The sequence below is a fragment of the Globicephala melas genome, chromosome 11 (genome assembly GCF_963455315.2).
Source record: "Globicephala melas chromosome 11, mGloMel1.2, whole genome shotgun sequence".
Classification (NCBI taxonomy): Eukaryota; Metazoa; Chordata; class Mammalia; order Artiodactyla; family Delphinidae; genus Globicephala; species Globicephala melas.
In genome coordinates, this window is record NC_083324.2 from 37692347 (window position 1) to 37706018 (window position 13672).

The 13672-nt window shown below is 56.8% G+C and overlaps 1 protein-coding gene across 7 annotated transcripts in view; it reads left to right on the forward strand.

Moving 5' to 3' along the window:
* The first annotated feature begins 10681 nt into the window (after positions 1 to 10681).
* Positions 10682 to 13672, forward strand: part of CACNA2D2 (calcium voltage-gated channel auxiliary subunit alpha2delta 2) — a 139669-nt gene continuing 136678 nt past the window's right edge. For all 7 annotated transcript variants that reach the window (XM_060307585.1, XM_060307586.1, XM_060307587.2 and 4 more), the window contains exon 1: positions 10682 to 11150. In XM_060307585.1, the coding sequence (XP_060163568.1) occupies positions 10936 to 11150 (215 nt within the window). In that variant the 5' untranslated portion in view covers positions 10682 to 10935. The remainder of the gene's footprint in view (positions 11151 to 13672) is intronic.

Here is a 13672-nt window from a genome sequence, read left to right on the forward strand (position 1 = left end):
AGGGCCTCACTGAGTTGCTGACTCACAGAGAGGGAGGGAGTTGCTTATGGTCACCTGAGCAATTGAGGCAGGGCCCATTCCAGCCCACCATCTCTGGTTCAAGGGTTCAAATCTCACTACCTGCTGTGCCGGGGCCCACAAAGGTCAAATTCGAGGGCTGAGGCAGATAGCCTGGATCCTGCCTCCCATCCTGTTTTAGAATATAGCCTTGGATCTTCCTCTCATTTGGACTCAGTTTCCCCAACCATACAGTGACAGGCTCCATGGGCCAAACTCTGAGGTCCTTTCCAAGTTTAACCTTCCCTGGAGGGTGTTCAAATATGATCTGCTGTTCAGCCTGAATCTTGAGGGGCACCTAGTACTATGGGGATCACTGTTGTGCGCTGAGGGGCAAGCAGACAGAGGGGGCAGGAACACAGAGCCCTCTGCCCCTCTGCCCAGCAGGCCAAAGAGGACCAAGGGCCTCCCTGAAGTCCCTACCCCTAGACCCTCCTCGCAGAGGCTGGGCTGGCTCCAGGAAAGAGGTGGTGTCAAGCTTCTGCCCAGGTGGGGCTGACTGCCGATGTGGAGGCTGGTGGTACGATATAACCCCATAGCTTTGGGAGGAGGGAGCTGAGAAGCCCTTTCTACAGAGTTCTGCCACAGACATGGGAAGAGAGAGAAAGGACAGGACCCCCATGACCCTGCCCACAGCTTTGGGGGCTTAGACTCTGTTACTGATAAGACTTCCAGCTGGGGTGGGCAAAGAAACAGAGAGAAGACTCCTGGAGAGAAGGAAAACGGCAGGCTGTCGGTGAGAGTGGAGGAAGCTCCAAAGAGGGGATGGCAATTGGCCCCAAGAAGGAGGAGCAGGGAACCCTTAGGTAAAATGCTTACCTGGCCCTGGTGCGGTCTTGGGCAGAGCGGACTCAGAAAACGCACAGTAACTGGAACCGGAGCTGCCAGATAACCCTGCCCTGCCCCCTTGATTGGGGAGATGGAGAGGCTGGGAAGACCTGAGCTCAGCCTGAGTGGATGGGAGTCCTTTCATAGCAGGGGACATGTCCAGGTCATGGGGCAACTGTGGGGGACTGGAGGCCCTTTAGAGATGATGTCCCACGTAGGCTTTCCCAGGGAAGGCAGGACTCCAGCAAGGCCATGGTCCAACCATAGAGGTAGATCTAAGCTACTCCTTCCTCTCCTCCAGCCCAGAAGAGAGAGCACCCGGCTCTACATCTCACAGCTTACATCTTGCTGCCAGAAGAGGGGTCTGTGACTGCCAGCCAGAGCAGGGTTCTCAGGGCCTCTGGGGCGACCGGGGAGGGGAGAGAGGCCCCCTGCCTGGTGAGAGAGTGCGGGTGGTGCAGTGCGCATGGCGGGTGGGACCCAGCAACAGCTGTTCACTTACTGAAGCTATTTTATAATATTGCCAGAGCTTTTAAAATAATCCCGTTTCTGCAGAATATTCCCAGCTAATTGGAGCTGTCTCTTTCTTATTAAACAGAAAGGTTATAAAAATGTGTGTTGAGGGTTTAAGTGCAATACCTCTCGGCTGCTCTGATTGTTATGACAAGGATAACATACTGGAAACCAGTAGCTGGCAGGCTAGGCAGAGCAGGCTGTGGTGGCTGGGCCGGGGTGGAGCAGGGGCTGCCACCCAGGCAGGGCCAGGCTGGCTCTCCCCGTGGCACCTTGCTCAGCACAGGCTTGAGGAATGGCAGCCTTCCCTAGAACAATTGCTCTTTAAACACTTAGGCTGCTGTGACAGGGCTGTCCATCACCCAGGACTCTGACTGGGGCAATTCGCATAATTTACTGAGAGGCAGAGGAGAAGGGGGAAAGCGATTCCAATTAGCTGAGCCAGGCGGCAGATGAGTTCGCAAAACCTCAGCACTTCAGGAGGATGAATAAATAGCCTCCTCTCCATGATGGAGGGCCGCCCAGGAGCACAACTGAGGGCAAGGTGCTAAGAGGTACCCATTCTGCAGATGGGAGCCTGAGGCCCACGGCTGTGAAAAGCCTTCCCAAGGTCATCCAAGGAGGGTTGAAACGAGTCCAGACCCTGTTTAGAGCTGAAGCCTTGTGCCCAGCTCCTGTCCCTCCTTATGCCGAGCTCTGGCATGGGGTGTGCACTGGAACTCTGTCCTGGGAGGCTCTGGAGCCCCCGACCCCTGCCATCCTCCATCAGAGCAGTCCCACTTCAATCTGTCATAAATGGGGGATCTGATCAAATTTAGTTTAAAATGAATTCCTGTTCAGCAAAATATAGTTGGAAACCCAGTGTCCTGGAAGAGGCCCCCAAAACTTCAATGGACCACCCCCGAACCATTTAATGGGCAGATCAGTTTTGTCCCTGGGATCCTTCCCGGGACCTCTCCAAGAGAAGATAAGCTTCTAAAGTGACCTGGGCCAGCCACCTCCTGTCCCTAACTGTCACATTCCTCCACAGGCCACCCCATTCTCCCTGTGCACCTCAGCAGCTGCAGGAAGGCCTCTGCCCATTGCCCCAACCTCACTGACTCGTCACTCTGCAATGTGCTCCAGTCCCAGTCCTGCCCCCGGCTTGGTGTGTGCTGGGCCTGGTTCATTGCCTCAACTGGGTGGAGTATGTAGGGACAGGGGTGGCACTATTGCCCCTCCTCTTTCCATGGGCCTGGTGGACACCATGGGAGCAGTCCTGCTATGCAAGCTTGTGACTCAGCATCAAAGCATCAAGCCCCCGGTGGCTTCCCAGCAGCTCTGAGAGGAAGATGAGGGGGCTTATTAAACCCATTTTACCTTCAAGGAGAGTGAGGTGCAGTGACATTGGGTAATGAACTCAAGGTTACCTGGGCCCAGTGGATGTCCGCTGCCTCCCAGACATGAATCAGGCCAAGGCGCTGGATGATTGTCCTTTCCACCCTGTGCTCATGGGACGTTTCTCCCATGATTTGTGACCACTGCCTGTAGCCAGCCCTGCCACCCGCCTCCCGGCTTCCAGGCCTTCCTGCTCCAGTGCAATGGGCTCTTTCATCATGGAGAAGCCTCACTTCTGGAAACAGAGCAGACCTTAAATGCTTCACTGGCTTTCCCCGGAGCGGATCCTACCTTCACACCTTTTACTAATTCTCCAGTATTCCCTTCACCTGGAATGTCTTCTCCTTTACCTCTAGAGAGCCTTCCCATATTCCCGCAGCAACAAGCAGTTCCCGTCCTTGAGCATCCCAAAGTGCAGATGTTCATCTCTGCTGGGCCTGGGGCTCCATGGAGGGAAAGGGGAAGGCATGAGGCAGGTGGTCCTTGCCTTACCCGCGGAATCCGATACATGCTCACAGGCTTTGTGGGGACAGATCCCCAACTGCTTTCTGCAAAGCTCTGCCCAGAGGTACTTTGGGTTTAGCAGGCAGAGCAGCGAGTTTCCATCCAAGCAAGAGAGAGGAGGCCTTTTAAATGCTGGTCAAACCCAAAGTCTGCACTGCTACCCTGGGAGTGGACAGGAAGTACTCATTTGCATGCCTTGTGCATAGCTTTGCATATTGAGATAAGATGGACTTATTAAATTCTTTTTTAAAGATTACAATATGCTCCTCGTGCCTCAACCAAGGAGGAGCTGGATTGGGAGTCAGATCCCATCTCCATTGCTTCCCAGCCAGGTGGAACAACTCACTCGGAACCACTGGAGCCTCAGTTTTCTCATCCACTCAATGGGGATAATGCTATCTACTTGAAAGGCTACTGTAAGAATTAGGCATCCTTCGGGCCCCGTGTCTGGTGTGTAATGGGGAAGGAGAAGCTGGGGGAGAGGGAGGAATTATGATGGGGCTTATGATTCTCATTCACTTTCTGGAGGAAACATCAAGAATTCTCTTTTGGAAATCACAGGAAAGCCACAGTGACCAGGGTAAGTCCTTTTTCTCTGTACAGTGAATATAAGGTTCTTAGTCTCCAGGGGAGGTTGGGAGTAGGGGCACTCCAGTGGGTGGGGGGTAGTTTGAGCTCTCTCAGGGCCTATTTTCCAAGAAGCTGCAGCAAGACTCTCAGTGAGATCCAAGCACGTCTAGAGGGCTAGGGGATCAGCAGAGCCTGGGATGAGGAGATTCCAGACGTGCCCAGCTTTCTATAAGAGCAGCTAGGCCAGCGTTCTGAGGCCAGCCTGCAAGGGCAGCAGTTGCCCTGCAGTGTCTATCAGAATCGCTACAGTGTGTGTATGGGGGTGGGGGGCACTGAGTGGCTGGGGCTTGTGGGGAATCCTCAGTCCCATCAGAGATCTATGGCTGGCGGAGAATAGTACAGGAACCTGGGAGGAGGTTATATGGAGTTGTGAGGGCAGGGTCCATCTCACTCCCAGGGATCTGATCTGCAGGATTTGCAGGGGTCCTATGGCTCCCATCCCAGACCCTAGCATGATAGAGATGATATATTATTACATAGTCATTTAGTCATTCATCAACACTTGATAATGCCCTATCTTCCGAGGGGCCTGAGTATGCCTGGCATACCTACTGCCCCCCGGGTTTAAGTACCATCCCCCAGCCCTGCCCCACGCCTGACTCATCACCAGTGTTTCCTGTCCATGGCCTGCTCCCAGCCACCCCACGGCAGCTGGCTTGGATTCGAAGGCAAGACCTAAGTGGCTTGTGGCAAAATGCTGAGTCCACATCCTGATCCTCCCCGAGGTCTCTCTCTGTCTCTCTCAGCGAGTCTCTCCATCCGCCTCTGCCTCTCCAAAGCTCCTCCTCGCTCATTTAGAAATTAAGACCTCAGCAAGATGGTGCTCTGGAGCCGCCAGACTGGGATCAGGGAGGCCGTGGCGGTAGGTGAGGGGGAGAGGCCGTCCAGCTGGTGGGAACATAAGCAGACAGAAGCCTCTCCATCCTCCGCCAGACTCTCAGTGGCCTACCTGGGTGCAGCTTCCCAAGCACCCCCTTCTGCCTGTCTGGAGCCCAGCGAAGCTCTCTGATAGCTTTACTCTGCAGGAAGAGGGCTTGGCTCTGCCTTGGGAATTCCCAGACCTCCAGGGTCTTTTTCTAGGCCACTGAGGGGCTCTCTGCTCTCTGTATCTGTCCTGGTACCTGCCTTGCTCTGCTGGCCACAGTACTGGCCCTTAATCAGCAAGTAGAAAACCGACACCCAAGATGGGGATATGGGCCAGCTCTGACCATAAGAGAGTGCCATGAACGGCCCTAAGCAAGGACCCAAGGGGTCTGGGTTCTGGTCTCAGAGGTGCCACTGTTCACTAGGCCCGGCCCAGAGCATCCCTGAGGCTCAATTTGTCAATTTATAGAGTAGAGTGAGGGGGTCCACAGAGTTCCCGCTGTCCTTTGAAAGAGATTCTGGGGCCTGGTTGTCTCCAGAACATCCAGGTTGTTTCCCAACTGCCTAGACCAGTTGGGGAGGGATCCAGAATCCTTGCAAGCCATGGTCACCTGCAGCACTTGTGCCCTAAACAACCTCCCTTTCCCCACCCCACACCTTCTGGGCAGTGATGTCTCTCCCTTAGCTAGCCCACCTGGGGTACAATGGTCCCAGGACAGCCTCTGCTCTGCTGGTCCCCCTAACTTCCATCCCTGCCCCTGTTTCCTGCCATACCTCACAGGTTGTGCCTTCTATCAAGACCAGATGCTCCCTTCATTTGCCTAACCTGGTACTACCTCATGCTGGCAGAGGAGAGGAAGGAGTGTGTTTCCACCCAGCCCTGTCTGCTTTGCCCCTTCATGTGGCCTCAGGAGCTGGAGCTCCCAGCCCTGCTGCCTGCCTAGTCTAGGCCCATCTCTCTTGAGTGTCCCCAGCCTCCCCCATAACCCTAGGCAGAAAAGTAGCCTCCAATCCAGCATGACCTTCCTCAGCAGATCCTAGTGGCTCACACATTCCCCCTTGGGTCAGTGCCAAGGAAGATTTCATGGGGGACTGGGTTGGAAAATACCCTTCTCCTCCCAGGGCCTGGGTAGTTGCTGAATCGTAAGTGCACTTGGATTGTATTTGAGGCTAATGGCCTGGCTTCAGGGACAACATTTCCAGGCCAAGAGGGGGCCCTTCAGGATTTCCAACTCCAGGCCACTCCAACCAGTAGGGGAGGAGTCCATGCCTCCTTCCTCCCTGCTCCCTGCCTCACCTCACCTCAGGCCCTGGAGATGAGATCTCAAAGGCCCTGACCCAGGGAGAACAGCAAGGGCTGCAGTGGCACCCTGATTCAGGGAGCAGAAAGACCCATATCCAGCGCTAATGGGAAAGGCTGGACTGGCTTTTGGCAGAAAGCCTCCCTTCTCCTCCCTGTCTGGTGTCTAAGGAACTCAGGGGGAGGGTCCTGAGTGCTGGCATCACCCCAAGAAGGCAGGGGCCTCATGAAAGGGGGCAGGGCAGCCTCTGGGCCACCTAGCCTCTCACCACGCACTGCTCCTAGTGGCCCTGCTGCCACTTCCCACAGCGTCAACTTCTTTCAGTAATTGAAGAACACCTAGCCTCATCCGTCTTCCAGGCTCGACAAATGAAGTGCTAACTGCCCCTCACAGGAGCAGCAGCCATCAGTTAAATTAAGTAATGGTGGAGCCAGGTCCTGTCCTCCCCTCAACCACCTAGCAGAGGCTAATCCTCTAAAAGCTTAGTGGGCCAAAGCCAAGAGATGCTTTTAGCAGAAAAGCAGAAGATTTGAGGACTTTCCTCAGGGTGTTTCCCTAGCCCATTGCTCGAGGAGGTACTTCCTGGGGTCTAGCCTTGATCTCTCCTGCCTTTTCAGGTGCAGAGGGGAAGGCGGATAGCATGAGGTGTGGACCTGCGCTCAGAGAGGCCCCTCTCAGGAAACATTTCTCGCTCTGCCCTCACATCGAGCAGAGCTAACTCATTCAGGGACACATCCCTGGCTTGCTGGTTTCATTCACCGTCGCCAGAGCCCTCTGTCTCTGTTTCCTCATTTGCAAAATGAGCAAGTTAGGGAGGGGTGGTTCACAGAATTGACAACTGGATCCCAGCAATGCGCAGGGACAGGAGCTGACCGGGAAGCTCTTTCCTGGCCTTGGTGGGGGAGGCCAGCACCTGTTTCTCTCTGCTCTCTGAGGGCCTGGAGGGGCGGCCATCAGAGGAGGCAATTTGCCGTGGCCATTCCGCTGAGGTGTTGATGGGGTGTTAGGAGGTGATGGAAGGCCGCCTCCTCAGACCCTGACTTCGCCCACCGCTGACACTCTTCACTTCCACCTGGAGGCAGAAAAACACGTCTTGTGGAGAGTTAGAGCTGCTGTCAGTGCTGGCCAGGGGCTCTGAGGAGACTTTTATTTATTTGGAAGCCATTCAGACACCTAATTCTCTTCTGAGGGGAGAATTTCTCCTTTTTATTTGTCCTCGTTTTCTCTTGCCACGGTGGAATGAAGGCCTCAGGGGAGGGGACAAACCAAGCATCTGGGTCTCTGTGCCATACACATCACTGTGTATAGAACACAGGGGTGGCACTGAGGGGCCTCTCACTCCCCTGGGGAAGATGTTCAGGTCAGAGTCCTCCCAAGGGGAGTTCTGAGGACTCTGAGGGCCCCGGTGCCTGGGAGGGGGCACAGAGGACAGAGTCTCGACTTCAGTCTGGAGCCTGAGTCTCTTTGCTCACCATAACCCCTTCCCGGGGATGCCTGAGTCTCTCTGTGGTCTCCCTTCATTAAGGCCTTGCAGAGTACCAAGTCCTGCCCTTAGCGTGTTACATGCTTTGGGTCTTCAGACCATCCCTGCAGGTACCGTATCTCCCATTATATGGACGAAGAAACAAAGGCTCAGAGAGGCAAAGTGATTTGCTGATATAACCTGTGATATCTGAGGCCAAAGCTATCACTCCTTATGCCCAGGCCAGACTACTCTTCCTGGGCATAGCCCCAGGCTCCTGGAGATGCCACTCAAAAGTCCTTATGTCAACACTTCCTGTGCCCTCCCAATGGCCAGGCTCTGTGTGGGGCCCTGAGGTGGTGACAGGGACAAGGGAGACTTGGGGTCCCAGCTTGGGTGCAGGTGTTTTTCTGAACCCAAGGCAGAGGCTGCTGCATGTGTGTGTGGCAGGGGGGAGGGGGCAGGAGAGTAGGGACTGGAGTGGGGAAGCCTATCTAGTTGAGGGGAGGTCCAGGAAGGCTTCCTGGCATAAGTGGTATTTATGGGTTCATAAACATTCTGGGTTCAAGTGGTAGAGATGAGAGAGTGTGTTCCAGGCAGAAGGAACTGCAGGGGTAAAACTCTAAGAAAGCCAGGAGCTCTCCAACCCACTGGCTTATAGAGCAGCAAAAGGGTGATGGCAGGGAGGCTGAAGGCGGGCAGGCTGAAGTGGGGCTCTTGCTGCCCCAGGTGTCCTGGACATTCCTGATAGGCTTCCTCGTCCCTCGGGACTTGCTTGGCACATAGTAGGTTTTCCATAAAGACCTCTCCGTCTCTTCTGGCTTGCTTAGCTGACTTCCCCTCAGCCCACATGCAGAACTGGCACCTGCCAGGCCCCCTGCCTCTCTCTGCTCGCTGCACCTTTACTTGCCCCTGCTGCCTTACATCTTCTAGCACAGGCACATCTGGCCAGATGGGTAGCTGCCAAACCTGTCAATATTCCTGCCCAGGAAGTCCCCCTATTCGCTAGGAAGTCTTGATTTTTCTTCCCATGATTTTAACCTGTGGCTGGAGCCAGGAGCCAGGAGACCGAGGATGTTGTGAGCCTCTGAAGTTGGAGTGTGTAGACTCTTACTACCTGTTTACTCTTAATTACCTCCCCTCCTTATTTGTCTTCCTTTAACAGCCTGTCAACCAAAATCTCCCGCCTTTCCCTCGGCACCAGCAGCCTCAATTAGCTGCACATCTGTGGAGGCTGGAACTGAGATGCCCAACTACCAATGCCCACTTGCTGCACCCAGCCTGGGTACAGGTACCTGATGACCTGGGCACTCTTTGGGGATAGTGCTGCCATCCTGGTGTCAAAGGGCAGGGAGGCTGCCCCTGACATTTCTCACTCAGCCCCTGCAGAGCTGGCCTTGAGAAGGTGCCCACCTAACCCCAGAGGGCACCCAGGAGGGGTGATGCCCTTTGTGCTGGTTCCCTGGGGCCATAAGCACAGGCATTTATCCAGCAAACAGATGGGTGAGGATACCATGGGCCAGCCCTTCCCTAGGCATGGGGGAGATAGAGGTGCTAGAGACAACTGTCAGTAGGAGGGGCTAGGAGGGGGCTGGTTAGGTTAGCTCAAGCTTGTTGACTCTTCTGTGATGCACCCTGCCCCCATCATTCTGTCCAGGTGGAAGGACTGCCCTGCCCAGAAGTGGGGGTGGGGACATCTGCACAATCAGGCATCTGCCTTGTCCTCCACAGAACTGGCCTGGCTTGGCCTTGCAGAGTCCACTATGCCCCTCCTGTTCACCAGCCCCCAAGGCCTATCAGGGGTTTGGGGCCCAGGGCACTGCCTTCATTTAACAATATGTTTGGGACCTATGGCAAGCCTCAGTCTGGCCTCTGAAGACTCACTCAGGTCAGAGAAGGAGGATACTCCAAAGCTGTCTCCCTGCCTCGTGAGGGTAGGCAGGGGTAGGACAGCCCAGGCAGGAATAAGGAGCAAGTAAAGGTTGTCCTGAGCCCTATTCCCTTGCCGCTGTCTGGGTGAGAGGGGTAGCTCTGCCCTCCTCAGTCCAGGGGTTACCACTCTTCCCCCTCCACTGCAAATCCTCTTTAGGCTGACTTGTAAGTAGGTGATGGGAGACTCACCCAGATATCATAATGTGGGGAGCTCTTGCTCAGGTGGTTACTGGCCCTCACTCATATTAGGCACCGAATCTGTGGGCAGTTACTGCTTAGAGGGTCTTGCTCTGTTCCAGGCTGGTAGGAAGCATTCTCCCATCTTATCTGTGCCAGGCGCAGAGCAGGGCCCCAGGGCAACTTCAGCGGAATCTCAGGGATACTCTCCCCCAACCATGAGTGTTTCAATTTACCAAGCAACTCACTTCCATTCTCACTTTATCCTGGAAATGGGGGTGGGCACCCACACAAGCATTCACAAGGGAGGAGACTGAGACTCTGAGAGGCCCACAAGCCGCAGAGTCATAACTGACACCAGCCCAGCCTTCTCCCGGCAGCAAGGGAGAGCCAGGAGCCTCCAGGACACAAGGGATTGGATTGTGCAGGGGTGAGCTTACTGGCACTGGAGGAGTTTAAATAGAGGCTGTGCAAGCCTCGGGGGCTGGGGCTGGTCTGCACACAGTGCCCGCTTAGCCCAGGGAAGTGAAATGAGTGGTTGCGGAGCGCTGCATCCATTCCCAGCCCCTCACAACTGTGCAACTGGACCTGTTCCCACCCAGGCTTTTTCTTTCTGTCAGAGCCTTGGGACCCAAGTTCCCCCAGAGAGGGCTCTTGAAGGTAGCTGGAGCCCCTGGTGGTATGAGTTCAGCTCCGTTGCCCTCTACAGTGGTCTCTGCTGAAGCCTGCCATTCTACCATTGAACCTGTGACTCCAGGCCTTAAGCCTGTTGAAGGTCGAGCCCCCAGCAGGGTCATTATGCGCCTGCCGGGGACTCTTCGCAGTCTGAGGCGTGGGGCAGGGCGCACATTGGAAATTCGGACTTGGCTGGGGCTCAAGACGCGCGTGCCCCGGCTCGGTTCGGCCACGCGGGCCAGCAGGGCCGGCTCAGGGAGGCGCGAGGGGCGCGCAGGCCGCGGCGGGCGCGTGGCCGCGGCGGGGGCGCGCGGGGGCGGACCGGCCGGGGAATTGGGGAGGGAGGGAGGGAGCGGGGAGGGCGGCGCCGGCAGGTTGGCGGCGGCCGCTATTTGAGCGCTAGTCCGGGACCCGGCGCTCAGAGCGCTTCGAGCTAGCGCGGCGGAGAGATCGAGCACGAAGCCCGCAGAGGTGCTGCGGCTCGGGCAGCCCCGGAGGCCCCGCGCGAAGAAGGCGGCGGAGGAGGAGAGGCGATTGCCGCCTGCCGCCCGCGCCCCCCCAACCCGCCGCCGCCGCCCCCACCCCTCCCCGCGGCGCCGCATCTTGAATGGAAACATGGCGGTGCCGGCTCGGACCTGCGGCGCCTCTCTGCCCGGCCCGGCACGGACCGCGCTCAGCTGGCCCGGCCGCGGCTCGCGGCCCGGCCTCAGCGCCCGGCGGCCGGCGGCTCGGCCCCCGCGCCCGCTGTCGCTGCTACTGCCGCCGCTGCTGCTGCTCCCGCTGCTCGCCGCCCCCGGCGCCTCTGCCTACAGCTTTCCTCAGCAGCACACGTAAGTGGCCTCGGCCGGCCGCGGGACCCCGGCCGAGCCCAGAGCCCCCCTCCGTCCCCCAGCCCGCGCCCGGGCCGGGGCGCTGGGTCCCGCCGCCCGCCGCGACCGGGGGCGGCGGCCCCAAGCCCAGAGGGCGGGCAGCCGGGGTCCCGGCGCTTCTGGCTGCGTCGCGAAACTTCCCCGCGGTGCCCCTTCTCCTTCCCATCCCCCAAACCGCACAGAGCGAGATCTCTGGGGGGTCCGAGCTTTCCAGCTGATTTCCTTGCCGCTGTCGGGTTGAGAGGGAAAACTGGGGTTGGGTGAGGGGGCGGCCAACGACCTCTGCCCGGCGGAGTCAGAGCCCAGCGTCTGCCTCATGTCTCCTCCCGGGTAGGAACCTGGCGCTTTAGATCCAGAGGTGGGGGGCACCTCCACACTTGTTTTCATTGGCCTTTTCCTTCGAGGGGGAGGGCTGGAAGCAGAGGATGCGAGCACCTTACTGTTTGGCCAGTGCCACAGAAGAGGTCAGTGTCCCCTGTTCTTGCCCCCGCCACTAAACCTGGGGGAAGGGTCCCCTGGAGAGCCCAATTGGGAGGTGAAGGTGCCGGGGTGGAGGCAGAAGGTGAATGGCAGGGAGGACCCCCGCCTGCCCCTGCCAACAGGGTAATAGCATCTCTTGGCCCTGCCAGCTTCTGCTGGTTCTCCGTGGTCCTTCTGAGCCTTCTCTCCCTCCCCAGGAGCCTGGAAACTCGGGCTTCCTCCTCTGGGTGAGCTTGGCCAGATGCATCTGGGGCTGCAAATGGGTATTCAGTGCATGTGGCCTTTAGGACAGCAGCTGTTTCTATGGGCACCATGACCCAGCCTTATGTCAGTGCCCAGACACCCCTGTGGCTTTGGGGCACGGTGACCACCTTGCTGTCTGTTATTTGTCTCTCGCTCTGAGGAGCCACCTGTCCCTGGACTCCTGCACCAGTGACCACACAGGGGTTTTGGGAAATGAGTAGCTGGGCTGCTAGTGGCCAAGAGGAAGGGTCTGTCCTCATGGAAAGGGAAAAGCTGGCTCTGCGTCATTAGACCAGTTCTGCCCAAGGGTAGGGGCCCCTGGTTCTGCCTACTCCAGCTTGTAGGTTCTCCCAGATGAGGAAAAATCAAACTCAGGAAAGGCACTGCCTGAGTCTCTCTCCGTCTTGTCATCTCTCTCCTCAAACAGCCTGGCTGTGCTCAGGCGGGTGATCAGTAGGCAAATTACAGGTGCTACACGGACGTGTCCTCTGTCAGCTGTCTGGATTTTTCGTGTGTGTATGTGGGGTGTGCCCAGGGGGAAGAGAATCCTATGGAAGTTCAAGGCTTGTGGGTGCATTATTGTCTTTCATTTGCTGTGATGAAAATGGACTTAAGCCACAGTGTTTAAAAAGAGCAAAAGCATTATTTTTTTGTTGTTCTTTTTTCCTCAAAGTCAAGACAGTTATTTTTTCCCCTTGCCGTTTCGTAGCTCCTTGAGTGAAGGTTTAAGTAGACGTCTCTTTTCACCTCTTCCCACCTTGCTCCCTCTCCTTGTAACCTGCGGTGGGTCAGATGGCTGCCGAGCCTGCATGTTACATTTGTGATACCCTGACCAGAGAGGACACCTGTCCCTCTGTCCCCAGCCAGAAGATGGGGAGGCGGGTGTGATGGCAGTGGCACATTTTCAGCTGGACGCTCTTCTCTTGTCGGTATAGTTGGAACTAATATCAGGGTTTGGGACACATCTTGAAAACCATAATTAGAGAATGAGAGTGGGGGTGGAGTGGGGGCTGTACAGCTCCGAGGGTCCAGGGGGAGGTGACTAACGGTGCGACAACACGCAGGGCTGGCGGTGACAGCCAGCGCCCTTCAGCTGCCCTGGTCCCGCAGATGCAAACGCCCATTGATCCTTAGAGGCAGGAAGGGGGAGGAATTGAGTGGGGGTCCCTCCCCCACATTCCCCTGCATGACCATGCTTAGTTGGAGTTGGGACTTTTGTTGAGCTGACATGAAAGGCTGAGGCTGCTGCCCTGGGGCTGTTCGGGGCCAGTGGCCTCCCTGAACTCTCCTGGGTTAGCATGGCCAGGCTAGGAAGGGACTTTGATACAGGTACAGGTGGCTTTCTGAGGTGGGCAGTGGGACCCTCAGCTTCACGGCACTAGGGTGACGACCCCTTAGTGGAGAGGGCCCTTGATGGGAAAGTCATTTCCTCCTTAGTGTCTGGCAGTGCGACAGGGCCCAGCTTTGCAAGCTGCTGGGTTTTAAGCAAGTGTGGGTTTAGGGTCCGGTGGCCGTTATTTCTGTAATCGCTTTGGCAACATGGCTGTCTGCCCACCAGGCAAAGCAGACCCTTTGCCACCTCCTCCAGGTGGATGGAGGAGGGCAGAGGAGTTACTGCTGGAGGGAGGACAGACCTTTGGTTTGGGGGGGGTGCCCTCTCACCCCACCTGGACCTGGATCAGGTTTTCAAACAAGGGAAGGCCACGTGTGCACAGGCGCATGTGTGTGCATATGTGCACTCATGTGTCTGGGGTGAGGTG